The 19676-nt window shown below is 54.8% G+C and overlaps 5 protein-coding genes across 5 annotated transcripts; 2 read left to right on the top strand and 3 right to left on the bottom strand.

Annotated features, from left to right (window-relative positions):
• Positions 1–1417: 1417 nt before the first annotated feature.
• J3D65DRAFT_219225 (uncharacterized protein) lies at positions 1418–2738 on the bottom strand. Its single transcript, XM_066794569.1, has 2 exons — positions 2073–2738; positions 1418–1949 (listed from the first exon to the last, which is right to left on the bottom strand). Exons 1-2 carry the CDS (start codon positions 2641–2643, stop codon positions 1741–1743), a joined length of 780 nt encoding a protein of 259 aa, XP_066658817.1. The 5' UTR covers positions 2644–2738; the 3' UTR covers positions 1418–1740.
• A 1407-nt stretch (positions 2739–4145) lies between these two features.
• J3D65DRAFT_614095 (uncharacterized protein) lies at positions 4146–5850 on the bottom strand. Its single transcript, XM_066799173.1, has 2 exons — positions 5408–5850; positions 4146–5350 (listed from the first exon to the last, which is right to left on the bottom strand). Exons 1-2 carry the CDS (start codon positions 5738–5740, stop codon positions 4391–4393), a joined length of 1293 nt encoding a protein of 430 aa, XP_066658816.1. The 5' UTR covers positions 5741–5850; the 3' UTR covers positions 4146–4390.
• A 562-nt stretch (positions 5851–6412) lies between these two features.
• On the bottom strand, positions 6413–7530 carry J3D65DRAFT_219131 (uncharacterized protein). The gene has a single exon (XM_066794568.1). The coding sequence runs from the start codon at positions 7274–7276 to the stop codon at positions 6716–6718; it is 561 nt and encodes a 186-aa protein (XP_066658815.1). The 5' UTR covers positions 7277–7530; the 3' UTR covers positions 6413–6715.
• Positions 7531–12189: 4659 nt separating this feature from the next.
• On the top strand, positions 12190–14868 carry J3D65DRAFT_614081 (GTPase activating protein for Arf). The gene is made up of 4 exons (XM_066799172.1): positions 12190–12603; positions 12656–12672; positions 12816–12926; positions 12977–14868. The coding sequence occupies exons 1-4, from the start codon at positions 12489–12491 to the stop codon at positions 14645–14647; spliced, it is 1914 nt and encodes a 637-aa protein (XP_066658814.1). The 5' UTR covers positions 12190–12488; the 3' UTR covers positions 14648–14868.
• A 191-nt stretch (positions 14869–15059) lies between these two features.
• Positions 15060–19508, top strand: J3D65DRAFT_614080 (uncharacterized protein). Its single transcript, XM_066799171.1, has 3 exons — positions 15060–18502; positions 18554–18635; positions 18685–19508. The coding sequence occupies exons 1-3, from the start codon at positions 15308–15310 to the stop codon at positions 19140–19142; spliced, it is 3735 nt and encodes a 1244-aa protein (XP_066658813.1). The 5' UTR covers positions 15060–15307; the 3' UTR covers positions 19143–19508.
• The last annotated feature ends 168 nt before the right edge of the window (positions 19509–19676 follow it).

The raw sequence follows: 19676 nt of genomic DNA, 5'->3' as shown, positions 1-19676 counted from the left end.
CTGATAGGGAATGAGTTTCAGGGGGGAAAGAGACGAGGCTGGGATCAGGCGCTTGGTACGACTGGTGGTGGTGGTCGTGGTTTGGCCGAAGGTGGGTTTGCACGAATGCTCTTTGATGATTTTCAGGTGTTTTCTGGCTGGTTGGTGTATCGAGCTACTGCTGTTGGCGTCGTTGTGTTCGGGTCTTTTTGGTTCCTTGTCCTCTACAAGCTTTCTCTCTCCTTCATCTTCCTCCTTTATTCTCCTCTTTCTTCTCAGCATCAGATAGACTAGTGATGTTGTTTGCGATTTAATGCAGTTCCGTTCCGAACGACACACAAGATGAATGGCTTTTACAAGTTGAAGCTGACGAACGCACCTCATTCTCCGCCTCTTTTGCAAAGTGGTAGAGACCAACGAATGCTCCCAAGTACCTGCGGAGTAAGATGAGCGGAAGCCCCTTTCAAGAATTACTTGTCAAAGCGGACGAGCGCCCCTCGTCTGCCACCAATTTATCGCTAGCTGTCTATCGCAAACCCAGCCAACGCAAAAGCCGACCGGTGAAGTAGGCAGACATAGCAGGCATGAGAGAAGATGCAGCTAGCTCACACTCCCGACGACCGGTGGGAGACATGGAAGTTGCATGGCGGGGCGGCGTAGTGGAGGGAGACATGGTGTGTGATTGCTCATGGTGTTCGGGCATGGATAGGTCGTATCGAAGTACTCATACACCTCGATTCATTTAAGGTAAAGTACTAGTATAAATTACAATCGGAGAATCGAATCAAGCGCCAAACGAAGGTCTCTCGTTCAGCCAAGCGGCTGGCAGCAATGAAGCAATGACAAGTAGGAAGACTCCATGGTGTCGTTGGGTCGAGAGTACAGTCAAGCCAGACACGCCGAAAAAAGCGCACGCAGTAAATCATCCTGCTCGCCTTGCCCAATTGTTGCAGTCTTTCACCCTTTCGGAAAATCCATTCCTCACGCCCAAGTTTTCTCATGACCCGCAAGCCGTGTTTCAGACCCGCCAAACTTTTGCATGGGAGATTCCCCCTAAGACTGTGCCATCGTGCCAATTAAGGAAAAAGTCCTCGATAATCCTCATTAGGAAATAGGAAATAAGAAACCTCTCCCTGAAAAGACGCAAGCTCAAAGAAAGACAGCATCTTCGCTGGGCTCGTAATGAATATCCTCAGCCGTCCATTCTTGGTATTCCTCATCCGAAGGATTGCGGGCACTAATGAGAAGCCGGGAGGAAACGCCGTCCGTGATTTCCTATAACGCCGCTGGGGTCAATACTGGGCTGGACGTGATGATCCGGAAAAGTGGTGCGTCAACATGATCTTCATGAATGACCAGCGGTCTGGCTTGGCGGAGAGTCGAGTGGACCGCGATACTAGCGCCGGGACGAGTGGCGTTGCTAGCATGGTTGTCGATTCTGAGTACTCCGCCAAGTTACAATCAGAGAGGGAACCCTGGTGTAGCAAGGCATCGTGAGGCTGGGGCAGCAAAGCTCTGGCAGCAGTGACAAATGGAGTTGTCTTCGGTTTCCTTTGGCAATCCTTCCCCTCGTTTTCGGGAATTCGCCCGGGATGCACGCAAAACAGAGACTGAGGGTCGCGACGTTGATGCAAGCTTGCCGTCGAGGTCCAGGACGGCAAGTTACAAGTCAACAATCATGCAAACAATGGAAGATGTAGAGTTGCCAAGCCACGATTTCGCCGGACCTTATGCAGCAGTCGAACTAGCACAGAAGGCTCGCTAGTCCATGTAAAAATCGCCCTTGAGGATGCGCTCTTGGAAGGCGTCAGGGGCCTTGGCAGTCTTGGGCATCTCGCGGATAGGCGGTTCCATGGTAGCCACAGACTTGGCTCGTTGGTGAACGGGCGGGGACACTCGACCGGGAGCAGAGGAAATGGAGGCATGGCGTTCAGCACGGGTGCGCATATTTTCGGCAAAGCTAAAACCATCTGGAGAGTGTCAGAATGATACAAGCAGAACACATGGGTCGGTGGTGTATGGAGGCGTCTTGAGCCAAGAGACGATTGGGTGAGGGTCGAGGTATTGAAAGATATTGGGACAAGGGACCGCACAAGGAGATTGTAATTCAGGTAGTTCAGGTGTGCTGGGCAGCGAGCAAGACAGACCTCGACCCTTGGTTGCACTCGTGGGTGCAGTGGTCGCAGATGGGGGAGAAGACTTATTCGAAGGATCAGGGCGAGCTCTACCATTGGCATTTGCGCTCCCGTTTCCCTGCTGCGAGTCTCGCAGCGCCCGGGCGCCAAAGCTCAGTCGGCGAGCGAAGGGCGAATTCGGTGGCAAGTTGTTCGAGCTGGGACTCGTAACGTCATCGTCGTCAAAAGGACTCTCGTTGACCGAGGCAGAAGTGGCCGAAGAGATGCTCGCTCCGCGGCTTCTCTCTGACGTGATGGACGAAGCCGTGTTGGGCGACGAGCCAGACAGCCCCAGGGTGGTCAACGAGAGACGGCGACGATTGGCCTGAGCGGCAGCGGCAGAGATGGGGCCTTGATAACTCTGATTGTTGGCGGGCTGGCCGTTGGGCTGACGGCCGAAGATGTCAGCAAAGGCCTGGCCAGCGAAGGAAGAGCGGCGGCGCTCAGGAAGAGGAGGCGAGCGAGGCGGCGAGTTGTTGGAGTCGGACATGGTGGCAATGAATGGGGTGTTTTGGCGGCGGAGAGGACAGAGAGAGGGGGGTTTGAAGGCGCGTGGAATGGGCGGGAGGGTCGCTTGGATAGGCGACCACAACGGCGGTTACGTCAGAGCGTGTGACGATGGAGGAGGGGTCGGATCAAAGAAACAACGCAGTGGTAGGTGACACGGAGGAGGGGTCGGATCAAAGAAACAACGCAGTGGTAGGTGACACGGAGTCTGGCGGTGGAGGAAAGGCGTCCGAGGAGGAGCAGCAGAAAGATGGCAGCGAGATAGATAGCAGTCGAGGATGACGGGGAGAAGCGTGGATGCCGGCCACAATCTTCTATAAGTCTGGCGGGAGAGTCAGGGCGCCAGGACCAGGTGGGACTAGCGCTCCCCGCGTTTTCTCAGCAGGGACCACGAGTCCACGACCGACGAATCGCCTGCACACCATCATCACCGTCCCTTCTGCTGTTCTGGTCTTTCCCCGCTCCCCTCCACCTCGTACCCTCACCTCTCAATCTCCCCTCCGTAGCGTGCGCCATGTGTGCCATCAGCATGCCCTGCCGCTCAAGCCTCGCGCCCTTCACGTCACCCCCCGGCCGCTCTACAGCCGTGGCGCCCCCCTGCATGCCACGCCTGCGTCTACGCGGTCCGAAAAGCCCAAGGCTTGTTGACTAGCACTGCCTGCCAGGGAAACGACCGACATCTCAATTCATCCATCGCCGCGCTGATCCGGCCTTTTATGAAGCACCGCATTTACGTCTCTCGTTATTGGCAGGTTCCCTCTCCACTTGACGTAGGCTTTGGGCGCGGCCGTCACGGAACTCGTCAGCTACTCAGTTCGCGAGAGCTTGTCCGAAACAACTTCGATGCTGCTGCCATCGCCGATTTTGGAAACTCTTGCTGGTGGTCCGACGCTCAGTCGATTCAGAGAGCTCCACCACCTCCACTTCGACCATCGCTATCACCCCGCCTGCATACGGGCCTCAACAGCGATAACCAACGACCACGCCCGCCACTTAAAACATGCCGCTCTCGGCCATGGTGCGCCCATGCCTCATCAGGCCATGTTCCTGCCAGACGTCGAGCACCGGAGCGAATCCTTTGTTTCCGCTGAGCCGGTTGACCCCTCCAGTCATGTGACCACCCAGATCCATGGTCCTGTTAGACTCGGCTTCCCTTGCTCGCTCGAGGGTTGGACAGAGTTTGGCAAGCTCAAAGGACCCGCGGATGCTTCTTCGATAACCCCCGACTCCAGCCATGGGCCACACCGGTCACCAGACCCTGTCCATCTTCGCCCTTTCTTGTCGTAGCTCACGCCAGGCACTGCTATTTGTTCGCCCAATTCGGTAGTGTGGAGCATGAAACAGATCTACAGCCTAAATAGAGTGCTTTCTCAGAGCTAACCAGACAACCCGCTTCGCCATGATGATGCAGTGGGCCATGGAGAACCCGTGCACTGCATGTCAGCACCACTGCCGCTCGACTGGTCCTTGAGGGACGGATCCAAGCTCATTAAGATTCATTTACTCATCTACTCTACAGTCGACTTCCGAAAAAATGGAACAAGATTGGCATCTGGCAGCGCGGAGCCGGCCGGCATACCAGGCCTTGCCTGCCGTCCAGGGATGGATTGGAAACCAAACGTTCCGCTTCCTTCCTTCGAGAAATCTTCTCGAAAGCCGGCGGCGGGCCAAACAAACAAAGAGTACGATCGACACGTGATGAGACGACGACTGCACCCGTCTCCGTCGCATCAGGTTCTAAACACAATCTCCTCTAGCCTCTTTACGTACGCGACCGGTGCACCCTGCGTCTTGACTTGGTCTTCGATGACTTCCAACCTGCTCTTGTAGGGCCGCAAATGATCCACTTTGATCATGCTCAATTCGTCCAGCACGAAATGCTCGTCGTCGTCGTCAAGCGCGTCGCCATCCTCGTCCACCGGCTGCTTGATCAGCCGCAGGTAGAGATTCCTGTCCTGGAGCGTCTCATGTTCGTGGCGCGGCCGATGCCAACTGAGTCGGCGGTAGGAGTCTTCATTCTTGGCCATGACGTCCTCGAGCAGGCTGATGAGGATAGCGGCCACTTGCCGGCCGAGGGCGTCCGACTTGTTGAAGATGCGCTTCTGGTATCCTTCGTGTACTTCTTCGGCGAGTTCCCGCAGGCGCTCTGCGCACTCGACCACGCCGAACCGGTCCTCGTCCGAGCGCGGCTGGCGTTGTTTGTAGTTGGCGAAGCGATCCCAGATGTCTTTCCTCTTGTCTTCCATTTTTTGCACAAAGACTCGGGCGCAAAAGTCATCCACGTCGATGATCCTCTCCATGCGATTCTTGAACCGTGGGTTGCGCAACGCTTCCTGCACGACGAGGCTGCTGAAATTCTTGAAAACGGACGACGACTCCTTGGGTGCTCTTGCAATGCATTCGGGGTCGATGAAGTCGGCTGGAGATATTCGGTGCTCAAAAACCGACATCAAATCGTTTAGATTTTCGTTGGTATGCCACCTTTCTCGCTCCTGCTCTGGCCTGACGATTGGCCAGCTGAGCGACACTGCCAGTTTATCAATGCTTCCAAAATTTCTGTCGAAGAATGTCCAGAGCGACACACCCCCCACCATTGCGCCGTCTTGGCTGAGTTTAATTCCTGGCGGCTTGATACCCGTCGTCGGCTGAACTACAGCTTGAGCCAACTTGTCGACAACCCAGAAGACATGCTGTTTACATTTATTAGTCGCCAAATTCTATTCGGGCACAGACAGGACTCGCCTCACCTTACATGCCGCCCCTTCTCTGGCAACTCCACAACCGCACTGGAGAGGCAGCCGCGCTTTGGACAGTTTCACGATCCCGCCATCTAAAAGAAAGATGGCGAGACACTGCGCCGAATTTTGCTTTTCCACAGGTCTCATGCCGCAGTAATCAATGCCCAACTCCTTCTCCCGGTCCACCAGGCCTTTCTCTGCTTGTGCACGTGCGCTCAACGAGAAGCCGCCGGTGTCGTATGTGATTCTAGACCCTGCATAGATTATCGAGTCCGAGTTCGAGTGCAGAGACATGTCTTGCATGCCCCGAACTGGGACGGGCTTGGAAGTAGACGAAGCCATGGTGGCGCAATCTCAATCAAGACAACGACCAGGCAGAGGAGGAATTGGAAGATGCCATGTGGTGTGCCCAGCGCAACAGCAGCAGCCTGCGGCGAAATATTTATCAATACTTGCTCGTTTTCCTCGCCGCAGCGGCCGCCAAAGAAGACTCCAGATGGTTGGAGTATGCAGTTCAGCCACCAAGCGGCGCTTGATCGCGCTTGACTGCGCGGAGGCGTGGAGGTGCAGCGTCTGCGCTGCGGCATTGAACGAAAGAGAGGCCGCAGAGGCCGCCGCCGCCTGTCCCTTTCGGCATTGCTGCCTTTCTATTGTACCCACACCGCGAAAGGGGGTGGGGGTTTGGACGTGCAATGGTGCGCCGTTGAGTCATGGGATGCGCAGCTCAGTCGCTGGCTGCTGCAAGATTTTGAGCCGCATGCTCGTCTTGCGGCGTCTTCGTCGATGCGGAGGGGGGCCCGCCGCTCGCTCGCTGCGATACGTGACGCCATAGGGTAGGCGAGAACCTCGCATCTCTCGCGTATGCTCTGCCCTGGTCTCTTGCGTCTGCTTACTCGACCTTGTGCTGCCGGTCCTGGCGACTTGCCTCGTGGTAGATACAGCTGCGGCGTAGAGACCTGACGGGCGGTCTCGGTAATTGCGCGAGGCTGAATTTCTGGGCGGGTCTTCGCGCCGCGCTGTCAGCGCTCAACGACTTGAGAGGCGGTTGTGCTTTCGCCGCGCTGGTTGGCGCATTGACATGGTTGATTTTCCTGCTTGATGGACATTTGGAAACATGGCGATGCAGGGTTAGATGGGCAATGGTTGGTGGTGGGCCTGTAGTGGTGTGCCCGAGCACGTCCCGGCGGCGATCGCCCTGTGATCCGATTGGCTGACGCGAGCTCGTGCGTGGAAACTACGGGCTCTGCCTTTCTTCCTCGCCCTCTTTTTTTCCTTCTTCTCCTTTTCTTTTCATTCTTCGTCCCTCATCTTTCAATTTTAAGGTGGCAGGGTGGGAGGCGGGGATGTCCGTGAATATCCTGCACGGAGGATAGGCATGACGATGTGGGTGCAAACAGGGTTGCTTTTGTGAGAAAGTGAAAATAATGCAGTGACAAAGGACTGCTGGGCACGGAGCCTGATCAAGCTCCCATAGGTCGCTCTCCTGTCAAATGCACAGGTCAGATGTTGTTCCCGACCACCGCTTCGGCGATCAAACCAAAGCGCGCATGAACATCCCTGGATTGCAGCAGCTGCAGAAATCAGAAGAGTCAACCACTGGTAATACGTGCGATGGAAAGAAGAAAGCATTGAAAAAAGTAGGTGATGAAGAAGACAACGCGAAATTAACAGCAGGGGAAACAAACTTTGCCAGCCCGATTGTCTTCTTGGCTGCCGGGCAGTGCGAGCTTCCAAATGCAACGGTAGTTGTTCGTGTCGGTGTGTTGGAGAGGAGTTCGGTATTTGTGATAGATCATCCACGGGTAGATGAGGACTGAGGCTATTTCCTCGACTTGGTAAGATGAGTTTCAAAAAGTTGGCATTCGCCCACAATCCCATGACCCACCCATGCGCAGAGAGGATCTCCTGGATTTCTTCAGCTGCCAGATGCTAACCCTGTGCAGTGGATCTGCAATCGATTCCGCTAACAGTGGGGGACATGACCAGGACAGGGGTGGTTGTTTATCTAAACTTCCGAAAAATGCTGGTTCAAACGTTAAAGCCACCTGGGGTTAATGCAATAAGGAAAGCATCAATGACGGTAGCTGGGATGAAGAGTGTTTAGTGATTTGAAACTAGGGCTAATGTTACAGTGAAGAAGGCTAGGTATATGGAAGTAAACATGTGAAAGTAAAGATATAGATATAAAAATGAAAAAGGGAGTGGAAAGTTGAGCGAGTGTTCGAGCAAGGGAAAATGCTCACGGTCACTGGCCACAAATACCTCGTGCTCTTCTTCGACCGAAACACATTCCGCAACGCCGTGACGTTTCTCAAAGCATGCCAAGTCGATCCAATGGGCATGAATGGGACGGAAGAGGTTGGGGTGATGCGGCCGGGGCTGAAAACGCAGAGTAAGTTTGGATTTCGATTATTGGACTTGGTCGCCTTACTTACTACAACACTTAATGAGTATATCCATCATTGCCCATGTCCATCAGAGCAAGAGCGTTGGCGAGGAAGGCCTCCATTTCCTCGTCGTAAGCAACGAGGTCGATCAGGCGGTTGCGACTTGGGAAGACCAAGCCGTCGTCCGACCCCAGTTCATTTACATTCGGGGGGAGGTACGCAGTGTATGCGTATCTTCTGTTGTTCCTTTCTCTCTCAGCCGCTTTCTTCTTTTCGTTCTTCCTTTTCCCTGGTTTACCATGTTAGCATCGACGTCCATGCAGTCTCATATTCTTCACTTACTGGAGGCTTGCTGTTGTCTTCTGTACTGCTCTCGCTTGCGCTCTTTTTCCTTTTCTGTGCGGTCGGCTTGACGTTTGGCCATCTTGAGTAAACGGAGGGAAGAAAGACAAGATTTGGCGAGGTCTGAGAGAAGGTATTCGTCTTGGAAGCCAAGTTGCTGATGATAACTTTGGTAAAGAGAGATGGACATACTCACAAGCAGCTTTTATAGGTCAGTCAACCTGAAAGAAAGCAATGATTTACAGGTTCCAATGAGCTAGGGGCTTCGCCATCGTGCGAAACTTCTCCAGAGCCAAGATTCAGGGGCAACAAGAATCGAACTGACCACCGTCCAAGTCCCCCCATGGTGCTTCATCGCAATGGCTCCGGATGAAAAACAAGCAAGACGTGGCTTTGCTCATCCCGTCCAATCGCAAAGGCAGTTAGGGGTGCGCGGTTGCGACCTGACTGCCGTCAGTGAAAAAGTCCAACCGAAGCTCAGGGATGACACCTGCCAATCGCTTTGCCTTCAAAAAGAAATCCTGCTCGGCGGCTTTGACAGCGACTGCAAAGCAAATTAGTACATGACACGGCGTATGTGACGAGGGGATTCTCGACACGAGAGATCGGGGCTCACCTCAACTCTCCCTACCATAGCTGTCTCTGGAACCAGTGGCCATGTTGACGTTGGGTCGTGACCACACAATCCGCCGGGTCCCCGTTCAACACACTGTTTGAGAAGAAGAAAAGAATTCATTTAACTCTCTGACCGGTAGACGCGCGGATGAGGATGAGACAGCCGCCACAGACGATCAACTGAGTCTAGGGTGGGCATATCTGGTGAGCTATCGTATGTAAATCAAGGGCAAATGGCCCATCTCCGTGCCATAAGGGGCAAGTGGCCAGTTCCACACAGACTGAAGGCCGGTCGGATGTCTTTGTAGCCAGTAGGAAGCAGGCGGTTTCGCGGAAGTGTTCCCAGCAGGAGCTAGTGACTGCAGCTTGTGGGCGGCGCTACTTGAGATGACGGGACTCTCCCCATGATCGGACCCGGTCAGGTCAACATCGAGTGGAGGGGCAGACCTCACCATACTAGCCAGTTCTGTCCCTCGCCCCTCTCAAAGTCGGAACTACAAGGCTGTGATTCGCGCACTGGCGGTGATAAACGACAAAAGGAAGAGCAAGTGAGCGACACACAGCTCGTTACAGCTGGGACCTGCCGCTCCACTCTCCTTCCAGGAGGCGACTGGGTGGACCAACAACAGGGTGCGAGGTGGCATTACGCGGAGCAAACTGGGTGCACCTTGTCCTGTCACATTTTGCAACAAGGCAAGTGTTCTTAGTGGACGTTTGCGTGCTGGGCAAGAGGAATCGGAACTGTACTATTCGTCGGATTAGAATTCTGGTTGCCATCCATGGGGCAATGAGAGCTGCGGAACTCGACTACCTTGTCTTGCCTTCGCTGTCATCGTGGGTCACCCTCTGCGCCTTCATTTCGCATCACTCGGTCCTTGATCACGGCTCTCGGTCAGAACCAAGCTCAGGAATAAAACATTGAATCAGGAGAGCTACCCTGTAAATAGAAATAGAGAAGTGAAGGGTAGCGTACCGTGGCGCGTCACAACCGATGACGGGCTCGATTTGGCCTCATTATTGCTCTCGGCGCCAACGAAAATGGGAAGGACCAAGGACCTTACGCCATCATTACGATAAGTCCTCGTTCAAAGACAAACACAACCCTCGATTCGTGGGTGGTATTCCTAGCGGAGGCGTAAATCATGAAGGCAGTAGGTTGGGGGTCTGATGCACGGACTCGAGGTCACTTGACGAGTCGTTAAGCATCACTTAGCCGATCGCTTGTCCCTTGTCCGTCGAAGTCGACGACGAGCTCGGAGACAACCATCGTGCCATTGAATCTTGTTTGGTGGATGCTTGCCTCGTTTCAGATCCGGAGTGCTCCAATGGCATGATCACCAGATAGATGTTGGTCGCCGTACCGCCTTGCCGAGACACACTACCGAAGCTGGCAAGCGTTGGACTGCAATGGACGAACCTGCAGGAGACACCCCGACGTGCGAAACTTGGCCAAGAAAATACGTGCGCCAATGGGCATCTAGGATTCGAAGTGCTTGACTGAGAGGTGAGAGCAAGCGGGCGTTGTCAATGTACTCGCGAACGGGTGGGTATGTTTTTTCTTTCCTTGGAAGGCTTGCCCTGGAGGTTTGGGTTTGAGAGTTTCGTAGTGGTCGAAAATTGAGTTTCGGTGGGCGGTATATACCAATTCTTTCAGTAGACTTTTGGTTGCGTCACTCAAAAAGTCGAGGGGAGATGCGAGACGGCGTTGCGGTTTTGTCTTTGAGCAAAGCGTAGGCCCAAGATAGCGGCGAAGCGTCGAGCGCGGTCTGCAGGCGGACGTAGATTGTGGCCAGAGATGAGCTCACCTTTGGTCTTGATGCTTAGACTGGGTGGATTCATAAGCTGCAACTATTTGAAGTAGTCGCCCTGCCAGCTCGTCCATGGTAGTAGCAACATACTAACGCACCTTGACGGCAGAAAAATGATACGGGGACGAAAAAGTAGGACAGCAAATCGACAACGACGACCACCTAGAGAGTACAGTGCATCTCTTGCAACGGAAAGGCTACGGCCACAATAACTCATGGGTCCATGGCCCGTCTCCTTGGTCTGGAGCGGCATTCGTAGGCTTTCCGAGGTCATTTAAATGAGATCCAGCACCAGCCCATCAACAAATCTAGGTTTGATGTCCTCGGAAAGACGTACTTCTCAATTGTGTGCGATGAACCGATTGTAGACTGTAGGAGTATCGAAACGGGAATGGGTGGTTGTTGACGCACGAAGCAAGCAAGCCAGCTGTGTGAATGGCTGGGCAACAAGCGGAAAACGTAATCTATTGAAAGCAGAGAGTAGACTGAAGACCGAAGTGAAAGCAAAACACAATTGGTTTGAGCTTTGCCCAAAGAAATAGTTCAATGTAATGATAGTATTGGTGACGAAGCACTCCACTTTTCAGACTATTGCAGATTCTTGATGCCAAATGAAAGACGTCGACTGAATATGAGGTTACCACAAAATCGCCCGGAAAATTCTTGATTCTGAGAGAAATGAAACTGAGGACCAGTACATTCATAATGAAGCCTCGGGTCCCACATAGAGATGTTTGTCTTGTGATTAGTGCCACTAGACCATAGATTCGAGAATAGTGGAGTGGAGTAGACTGGCCCTGCTAGAAGCCATTTTTCTCTTCCACTGATTAAAAGTGTGCATTCAAGGTCAGAGAAAGACCAAGGTGCAGGCAAATCGTGGTGTTCAAGGTGCAGGTTGGAGGTGGAAGCATCGTCTCACTCGTCTCAGATGGTTCAATTCGCGTCTCGTGACAGCCTTTCATTGCGGCAGAATCGGACGGTCATCTTCGGACATCGTAGAACGAGGGGTTGCAAACGTGGACGTAGTGCTGAAGAGCCTTCGGTGCAAAGAGAGTGACGGGGCAGAGGTGGGATAGGAGGAGGGCGGCCGCTCTTTTTATAAGAGAACGTTTTTCACTGTGGGGTCTGCCAAGCCACAGCACGCACCTCCGCTTAAGGAGCTGCTGAGTAAGCCGTCGGCGAAAAAGCTGCCGGCGCTCTCGCAGCCGCCCCTTTCTTTCCCTCCAACACATTCACACGCCTGAAAAGGCGACGTACTCATAATCAACCGCCTGCCTCTGATGCTCTGGGCTGAGTCGGTCATATTGGGGTACCAGAGAAAGAGGTTGTGTAGGTTCTCTTGGCTGCGATGGGTTCGCAATGGCAATCACGCAGTTGGCCTGCAAGCCAAATATAGGGATATGCGGATTCACGCGAAACCGCTAGTCCAGGCTTAGTCCATCGTCTCCTGTAGGAGTAGACCATGAGGTAGTTATGCTGCTTGCTCGTGCTGGCTGGGAGCACAGTGCTAGGTAGAGACACGCCCAGCTCGACGTCGGTAGCCATGGCGGGGAACGCTGGACCCGCATGCAAAGGGGTGTTTAATGGTAACCAAGGGGCGGCTCATGGCGCTTTATATATGGCGCGCGGGGTCTATGGCATAGCTCGTGCTGGAACCAGCCCCTGATATTGTCTGCGGCCATGTCTTCTCGCGCCGACCATGCTATGGGGAGCGCCGCCACGGCCGGGCTCGCCTTCTACGCTACATACGAGCTGCTCTGCCCAAAAGGCCTCCTCCACCATCCCCACCCTGCCTCTTCGCTATGTGCGCGCTGGCGACGTCTGTCTCCGGCTGCTGCGTTACCTGACGACTGTTGAAAGCAACCTTGGGCCCACATCCTCGTCTCCTTCGCGTCTCTACCGATCTGCCCGCCCAACCGGAACCACCTTCTCACCACCATGACCTCGGCCCTCAATAAGCGCCAGCAGGCTCGCAATGAGCGCGCCCTGCAAGACCTCATCAAGTCCATACCAGGCAATGATAGGTGCGCCGACTGCGGCGCCCGCAATCCAGGTTTGCTCCCCGGCACCAATCCAAGCATATCATCGAAGCTAATTCGGTCCAGGGTGGGCAAGCTGGAGTGTAAGCTCAATCCAACATGCCCTCATCTTCCGCCATTCTCCCCAGCCCAAAACTTGTTTACTTGCCGACGCCAATCTCCAACCCATACTCGTACGACCGTATAAACTCGATCACAATGGCTGACAACTGTCTCGCGGCCGCAGCTGGGGATCTTTCTCTGCATGCGGTGCGCCACGCTGCATCGCAAGCTCGGCACGCACATCTCCAAGGTGAAATCATTGAGTATGGATAGTTGGAGTAACGACCAAGTCGAGGTATGTTTCCTCTCCGTGTCACGACTCGGGCGGGTTGTAACATCTTGCAGAGCATGAAGCGCACCGGCAATGTGGCATCGAATCTGTTGTACAATCCCGGAAACGTCAAGCCAAACATACCGATTGATGTAGACGAAGTCGATGGTGCAATGGAGCGATTCCTTCGCCAAAAGTACGAACACAAGTCGTTAGGAGAGTCGCGGCCAACAACGCGGCAGAACACTGGTAGCACGAGCTCTATTGAAGACCGTCCGCCGCCGTTACCCCCAAAGCCAGGGAATCGGTTTGGTTTTGGTCTCCGAGCCTCGTCGTCGACATTCCCCACGAGCAGATCCGACCCCGTTAGTCCTCCTCGATCACCTGGTCTCCACTTCAACAACTCTTCACCACCAAGAGTGAACAAGGCGTCCAGGGTTTTTGGGCACAACATTGGAAGTGCGTCGGCAGACAGCTTCGAGGCCAAGCTTTCAGCTCTGAGAGACATGGGCTTCCCGGATGAAAGGCGCAACGCCACCGTACTCAAAGGTCTCAACGGGAACGTGGAGAAGTCTGTTGAAACTCTCATTAGACTCGGGGAAGGGGCCAGGAGCCCCTCTGGAGTACAGACGCCAGCATCCACACAAAGTGACAATGTCAATGGCCTCTCAATCGGGCGCACGAGACCTTCCACGACACAATCCTCCAATCCGTTTGACCGGCTGGATATGGTGCCGCCATCGTCACAACATTTGGCGCCGCTGCAGACTCAAGCCACCGGCGTCTCCCAAGCATCATACGCGTCCGCGCCGAATTCCTACAATCCCTTCCTTCCAGCGACCCGGCCACCGCAATCGGCTCATTCCTCACTGGAGCAGCCATTCCAAAACATGGGTCTCGGACAAGCTCAGGCGCAACCGCCGCAGCTGTTCCCAAACCACACGGGTGGACATGGATCTCAAAATCAACAACAGAGCTACAACCCTTTTCTCCAAACCTTTACTCCTCCACCTGTACCGCAAATCCCTTCGCAGTATGCGGTGCCACAACAGAGCACGTCTCCCTACGTCCAGACGAACGGCACACCCTCTTCGCAGGGTCATGGAGCAAACCCTTTTTTGAACGTGTCTGCCGCACCACCGAACAATCCGTTCAATGGACAACCGAATAATCTAGCACCGTTTGGTCAGCCGACTCAGCAGCCGCAACAATTTTCGCCGCAGACGAATTTCCCACAGCAGCAACAGCAACAGCAGATGATGTCAATGGGAGCATCACAGCAGCCTCAAGGATATAATCCCAACGCGGGACAGATGTATCAACAGCAAGCCGACTTTTCAACCCCGCAACCCGCATATCAGCAGTATCAGGTCCCGCAAAACCCGTACCAACCTCAAGCGCAATTTCCTGTCCGGCGAGACAAGAGCTCAATTTTGGCCTTGTACGGCCAACCTCAGCTGGCACCCGCGCCACCAGCAGCGATGATGCCGGGCGATGGTGGAATGCCGAATGGACAAGCCAGGCGCAGCGCGACAATGCCCGTTATGACGAGTGGCGGGCCAGAGGTAGGAGCTGCACAGGCCGGCAGTCACAATCCCTTTGCGCAAAGCGTAGGGCCACAAGCTCCAGGCCCAGTCGGAGGAACACGACATGTCAGCCAAGAGAGCGTTGACTTTTCGGGGATGATGGGCGGTAGGCAAAGCCCCGACGCTTTTGCCGGCTTGAGCGCGCGATTCGGACGGTGAGGAGGGAGGGAGACGTTCGCAGGAGGCGCTGGCTCGCAAGGGCTAGGTTTTTGAATTGCAAGCATTGGATCAGCATAGCCGTCGCATTTGGATTTGGCGGAGTCTTTCGGGTTGGTGGGTGGTTCGTTGGGCATTCAAGAAGGGACATGACAATGGCATGTTGGAATACAAAGTGTCTAGTCAAGCAGATAACAGAGAATGGCTGGAAAAGAGACACGTAAGGCCGCTCGATGCAGGTGAAGGCGATGGCGTCGCGTCGGCGTCGGTGTAGGAGGGTGGGTCGATGGGCCACGGGCAGGGCCGCAGGTGATGTTGGCCAATCAAACGTGGAGCGCACTGGCGGAGCTTCCCCGCGCGCGCTTACAGCTGCGGGCATGCCACTCTCCAGCAGACCACCCACCTCACTGGCAGCCAGGTTTGGGCGCGTATGCCCTCTCACCTATCACACGGGGGAGCCGCAAAGCAGTCCGACGCGCGCTGACACCATATCTTCCACCCTCCAGCTGAAAACCCTCTCCTCCCCTGCCATCTGCCCTGCCTCTCTGTACACTCACCCACCATCCCGCCTTGACAACGCCAGTGACACCGAACCTCTGCCACTGCTGCACGAAGCCGCCGCTGGCCTACTTCACACTCGCTGCCTCACCCCGACTACATTGCATGCGCTTCACCTCGGATCCCAGTCCTCGCCCGCCGTCTTCAGCCATGGACCCTCCGAGGCGCCATGGTCGTCCTGAAGAGCTGTTCCTGGGCCAGCCCGGTCAAGGAGCAGACAGCCCAACTGTTGGCCCGCTGAGAATACACAAGAGAGCTTCTGCGTCGCCTCCTCCGCGCGTTGCTTCGGCCAGCAGTCTGGAGCAAGGCTTTGCGCAGCCGCCGCCAGTTCCAAACTACCCTCCTCCGACTTCGAGCCCGCCTACGGGACCTCTTCCATATCCTGACACTGACAAGCCGCCCTTTCAGCCACCTTCACCTGGCCCAGGGCGCCGCGTGCGGACCGGGACTCCTGGGACCGAACGTGACAGGCCATCTCGAAACAACACTCCCCAGCAAGATGCCTATCGAAGGCCTTCTGCGGGAAGTTCTAGCTCAAACAGAACTCGATTCGACGCGAATGACCCACACAAGCCAACCATCGCAGGCTACGGATACTCTGGCCACTCTGCAGACGATGGACGTGGAAGCAGCGCGCAAACAAGACCTGGCGACAAGCCCAGGCGCCAGGGCACTCCGAAGCCACTTCCAGAGTCGCCAGGTCCCGAGACTCCAGATAAAGAGGATCTTTACTCTGGACCGCCTCCTCCACTTCAAAACCCGAACCAACGTCCGGCAAATGCTGATTCAAACCCTTATCCCGACTACCATCAACAATACTGGCCGCCTCCTCAAGCGGGCTCGCCACCGCAAACGACACAAAACCAGACCCTTAGAATATCGAATCCTTCTGGCGTAAATCGCCTCAGTTCGACGGCATCGACTTCGACTACAAGAGCCCAGAGAGGTTCTCCCCCGCCCCCAGAGACGCCTTTAATCGAGCAGACCCCTGGCGGTGGAATAGAGGCGCGCTACGCCGCGGCAGGCATAGCTGGTGCGTCAACCCTGAACAATATCCAAGGACAGGGTTCTGCGGCAGCACAACGTGCGAATCCGTACGCTGGCCAGCCTCATCGGGTCAGTTCTCCGGGCCAACCGCAGCAGCAGCCAGCCAGACCGTGGACACCCACCGAGCAGCCAGGCACTCAACCGCATGGCCCTCCAGCAGTATACCAAGGTTTATCTGAAATCTATCCCACGACAGGATCGCCTGTGCCCCAGGCACATGTAGTGCAGAGCCCACCAACACAGGCAGGTGCGTCGCAGAACAGGCCAAACGTAGAACATACGCTTGAGCACGACTTTCAGCGGATGAACATGGGTGAAGAGCCTCCTCCATCCTACTCCAGTGTTCAGCAGCAGGCTCCTCAAGGTTACGGCAATGAGAAGCATGCAGGCTCCAATGGTTCGCCAGCGCCAAACGTCACAGCCAGTCCAGGAGTCATGTCGGATCCTCATCTCCAAGGTCATCCAGCCTTTGCCAATGATCCTCACCAACAGGATCTGCAAGGACAGCACCCACAGCAGGCCCAGCCCGGACCCAGTGGTCTCGCGCCTCTCCAAATCCATCCACAGCTAACATCTTCTCCTGGCCCAGGGCCAGGTCCGGCTTCTCCACCACCGCTCCCTGAAGGCTGGATTGCGCACCTTGATCCCAACTCTGGGCAATACTACTACATTCATTTGCCGTCACAGTCTACTCAGTGGGAATTTCCAAAGGGTCCTACACCGCTCAACCTGAGTGAGCCCATGTCTCCGACTGGAACGATAGTCAATCCACTCGGATCTCCTGGAGTGGGGACATTTGCAGGCAAGCCCATGGCTTCCCCTGGATTCCCTCCGCAGCAAGCGATGTACCATGAGGGTATGCCTGGAATGGCAGGATTGTCAAGTCCAACAGCGGTCGGATTCACTGGTCCCCCGCCAGCAGCTGGCGTAGAAGTGTACAAGGTCCAGCCTACCAATGGAGTGTACTTTGGCCCATATCTAAGATACACCAACATGGACCTCGAGCGTGGCTTATGGCTCGGATCTATTCTCTTGGTCACGGACGCGCCGCACCCTCCTACAATCCATATTCACCAGAGCCTGGATCTGTCACCGAACCCGAGGCAGCTCAAGGCAAACGCCATCTACAAGCACCAGCGTTGGGTCTTTTATAGGTACGACATCGACCTGAGGATGGAGGATGAGCAGGCTGCCAAATGGACATATGCTGTCACTTCGCACCTTGGCTGCACTCGGTATGAGTTTCTCGTAGCCGGTCGACACGAGACGAGCTGGCGCTTCATTGCACACTCTGGGAATGACTTTGCCTTGAATGTTGGAGCAAACGAGCGCCAGAAACTGGGCGGTGTCGGGTACATGTGGAAAGACATTCTCCAAAAGCACATTGAATGCGGAGGTTTCCATGTCCAGCTAGGTCTTGGAGACCAAATCTACGCGGATCGCATCTGGAAGGAAATTCCCTTGCTCAAACAGTGGACGGCAATGAGCGGCAAAGAGAACAGAAAGAATACTCCGTGGACGGCCCGGCACGAGGAAGAGGTCACACACGCCTACTTTCACTACTACTCGAGCCATTTCGACCAGCCACATCTGAGGGAAGCATTTGCTCAAATCCCCCACGTCCTCACATTGGACGACCACGACATTTTCGATGGCTGGGGATCATATCCTGAGTACATGCAATTTTCGAACATGTTCAAAAACATTGGTCGGATAGGCATCGAGATGTACCTGCTGTTTCAGCACCACACCACTCTCGAGATTCTCCGCAACGTCAATGACGACCGGGACTTGTTTACGGTTACTGGGACTGGATGGCACTTTGTCAAGTACCTGGGCCCGGCAGTGGTGGTCGTTGGACCAGACACCAGATCGGAGCGGAATCCGCACCAGGTGATGGCTGGACCAACGTACCAAGGTCTTTTCCCAAAGGTTGCAATGCTACCGCCTAGCGTGCAGCACTGCATATGGATGATTCCGGTGCCTGTCATATACCCGCGTCTGGAGTCGGTAGAGTCTCTGGCGAATACCATCACAACGGGCAAGAAGGCTGTCACGGGCACCTTCAACATGCTTGGAAAAGTGACCAGCTCTGTGGCCGGCGTTGTCGGGGCCAAGGGTATGGTGGGAGAGGGCTTCAACTCGGTCAAGAAAGCTGTTGGCAAGTCCGGGTTAATGAGCGGCATTCTTAGTCCTTTTGGAGAGATTGACATGTTGGATGAGCTCAGAGATCAGTGGACGCACGAGTCCAAGGTAAAGTCTCCCATGCACTTGATCTTTGAACTGCAGCTGACAGCCGTTTAGGATCTCGAGCGGACCTACTTGATCCGAACTCTTCAAGGCATCGCACATAACAAGTCTCTGCGAATGACGTTCATTTCAGGAGGTCAGTGAGGTTTCTCTCCATGCTCACTTCATTACTAATAAGATATCAGATGTCAGCTGTTGCGGTGCTGGTCTGGTCCACGACCCATCTCGTCTTCAAGACCACAAGACCATGTATCAAATCATCACTTCCAGCGTCGTGAACAGCCCACCTCCCGGATATGTGCTCCGACTGCTCCACAACAACAGGCCTCTCTACGTGCCCCAAAACGGCCATCGGTCCACGAACAGCCCGTCTGACACGAAGGAGGAAATGATGGAAATTTTCACCCAAGACGTCAACGGGCAACCGCGCGAAATGAAGCGACTCATGGGCCGACGCAACTACGTGGCCTGTGTAGCCTACGACCCTGAGCTCGTCAACGGTACCTTTGGCCAAGCCATGCCTGGCCACGGTGGGGGAAAGTTGAGCATTGCGGTCGACTTCATGGTGCAGAACGAGAATCTCTACTCCGCGCCGATGAAGTACGGACCGGTCATAGTTCCGAGTCTGGAGTTTGGAAGGTGAATTTAGACCGTGTTTGGCAGTCGCAAGATATACATATCCAGGCCAGCATAATGACCATCACGACCATTGCTGCGATGATGACGAAGGGGCGGGCGAGTGGACGATACCGATTTCTTTTCACAATTTCCTTCTTTGGCTTTTTTCACTTTCGTCCTCGATGGACTTCACTGATGATTGAGCGTTGATCCGACTTAGCGAGGCATTCATTGGATGGATGATTGGAGTCTTTTTGGTGGACACAACCGAGGTTGACGGACTAGACACCCTCAAGCGATACAGAAATCACTTCAGACAATGCCTTGCTTCTTCAGCCTGGCCAAAAGCAGAGAGAACATACATGAACGAGAACAATTGAGCCCCTGAAGAACCCCCAGCCAATGACGTGTTCGCGCAGTGACGCACGTGCCTTGGAGAATGACGCTTACCACGGTGGGATGGCCATCAGGGCGGCGGCCAGCTGCGAGCTCGGCGGTCTCTCAAAAGTCACGAACTGCCCACGGTGCCATCGACGACTCCCACGCGCTTTTGACGCCC

Source organism: Phyllosticta citribraziliensis (assembly GCF_038025025.1).
Source record: "Phyllosticta citribraziliensis strain CPC 17464 chromosome Unknown J3D65scaffold_2, whole genome shotgun sequence".
NCBI lineage: Eukaryota > Fungi > Ascomycota > Dothideomycetes > Botryosphaeriales > Phyllostictaceae > Phyllosticta > Phyllosticta citribraziliensis.
Note: the sequence above shows the minus strand (reverse complement) of the source record. Positions and strands in the feature narration are given on the sequence as shown.

What these genes read in the sequence shown, in the direction of transcription:
- J3D65DRAFT_219225 (XM_066794569.1), bottom strand. Translation starts at nt 2,643, where the DNA reads ATGTCCGACTCCAACAACTCGCCGCCTCGCTCGCCTCCTCTTCCTGAG. An exon ending in ACCTGAATTACAATCTCCTT is followed by an intron (nt 1,950 to 2,072) that starts GTGCGGTCCCTT and finishes GACACTCTCCAG; the next exon opens with ATGGTTTTAGCTTTGCCGAA.
- J3D65DRAFT_614095 (XM_066799173.1), bottom strand. Translation starts at nt 5,740, where the DNA reads ATGGCTTCGTCTACTTCCAAGCCCGTCCCAGTTCGGGGCATGCAAGAC. An exon ending in GAGAAGGGGCGGCATGTAAG is followed by an intron (nt 5,351 to 5,407) that starts GTGAGGCGAGTC and finishes AAATGTAAACAG; the next exon opens with CATGTCTTCTGGGTTGTCGA.
- J3D65DRAFT_219131 (XM_066794568.1), bottom strand. Translation starts at nt 7,276, where the DNA reads ATGGGATTGTGGGCGAATGCCAACTTTTTGAAACTCATCTTACCAAGT.
- J3D65DRAFT_614081 (XM_066799172.1), top strand. Translation starts at nt 12,489, where the DNA reads ATGACCTCGGCCCTCAATAAGCGCCAGCAGGCTCGCAATGAGCGCGCC. An exon ending in GGAGTAACGACCAAGTCGAG is followed by an intron (nt 12,927 to 12,976) that starts GTATGTTTCCTC and finishes AACATCTTGCAG; the next exon opens with AGCATGAAGCGCACCGGCAA.
- J3D65DRAFT_614080 (XM_066799171.1), top strand. Translation starts at nt 15,308, where the DNA reads ATGCGCTTCACCTCGGATCCCAGTCCTCGCCCGCCGTCTTCAGCCATG. An exon ending in AGTGGACGCACGAGTCCAAG is followed by an intron (nt 18,503 to 18,553) that starts GTAAAGTCTCCC and finishes ACAGCCGTTTAG; the next exon opens with GATCTCGAGCGGACCTACTT. An exon ending in AATGACGTTCATTTCAGGAG is followed by an intron (nt 18,636 to 18,684) that starts GTCAGTGAGGTT and finishes ATAAGATATCAG; the next exon opens with ATGTCAGCTGTTGCGGTGCT.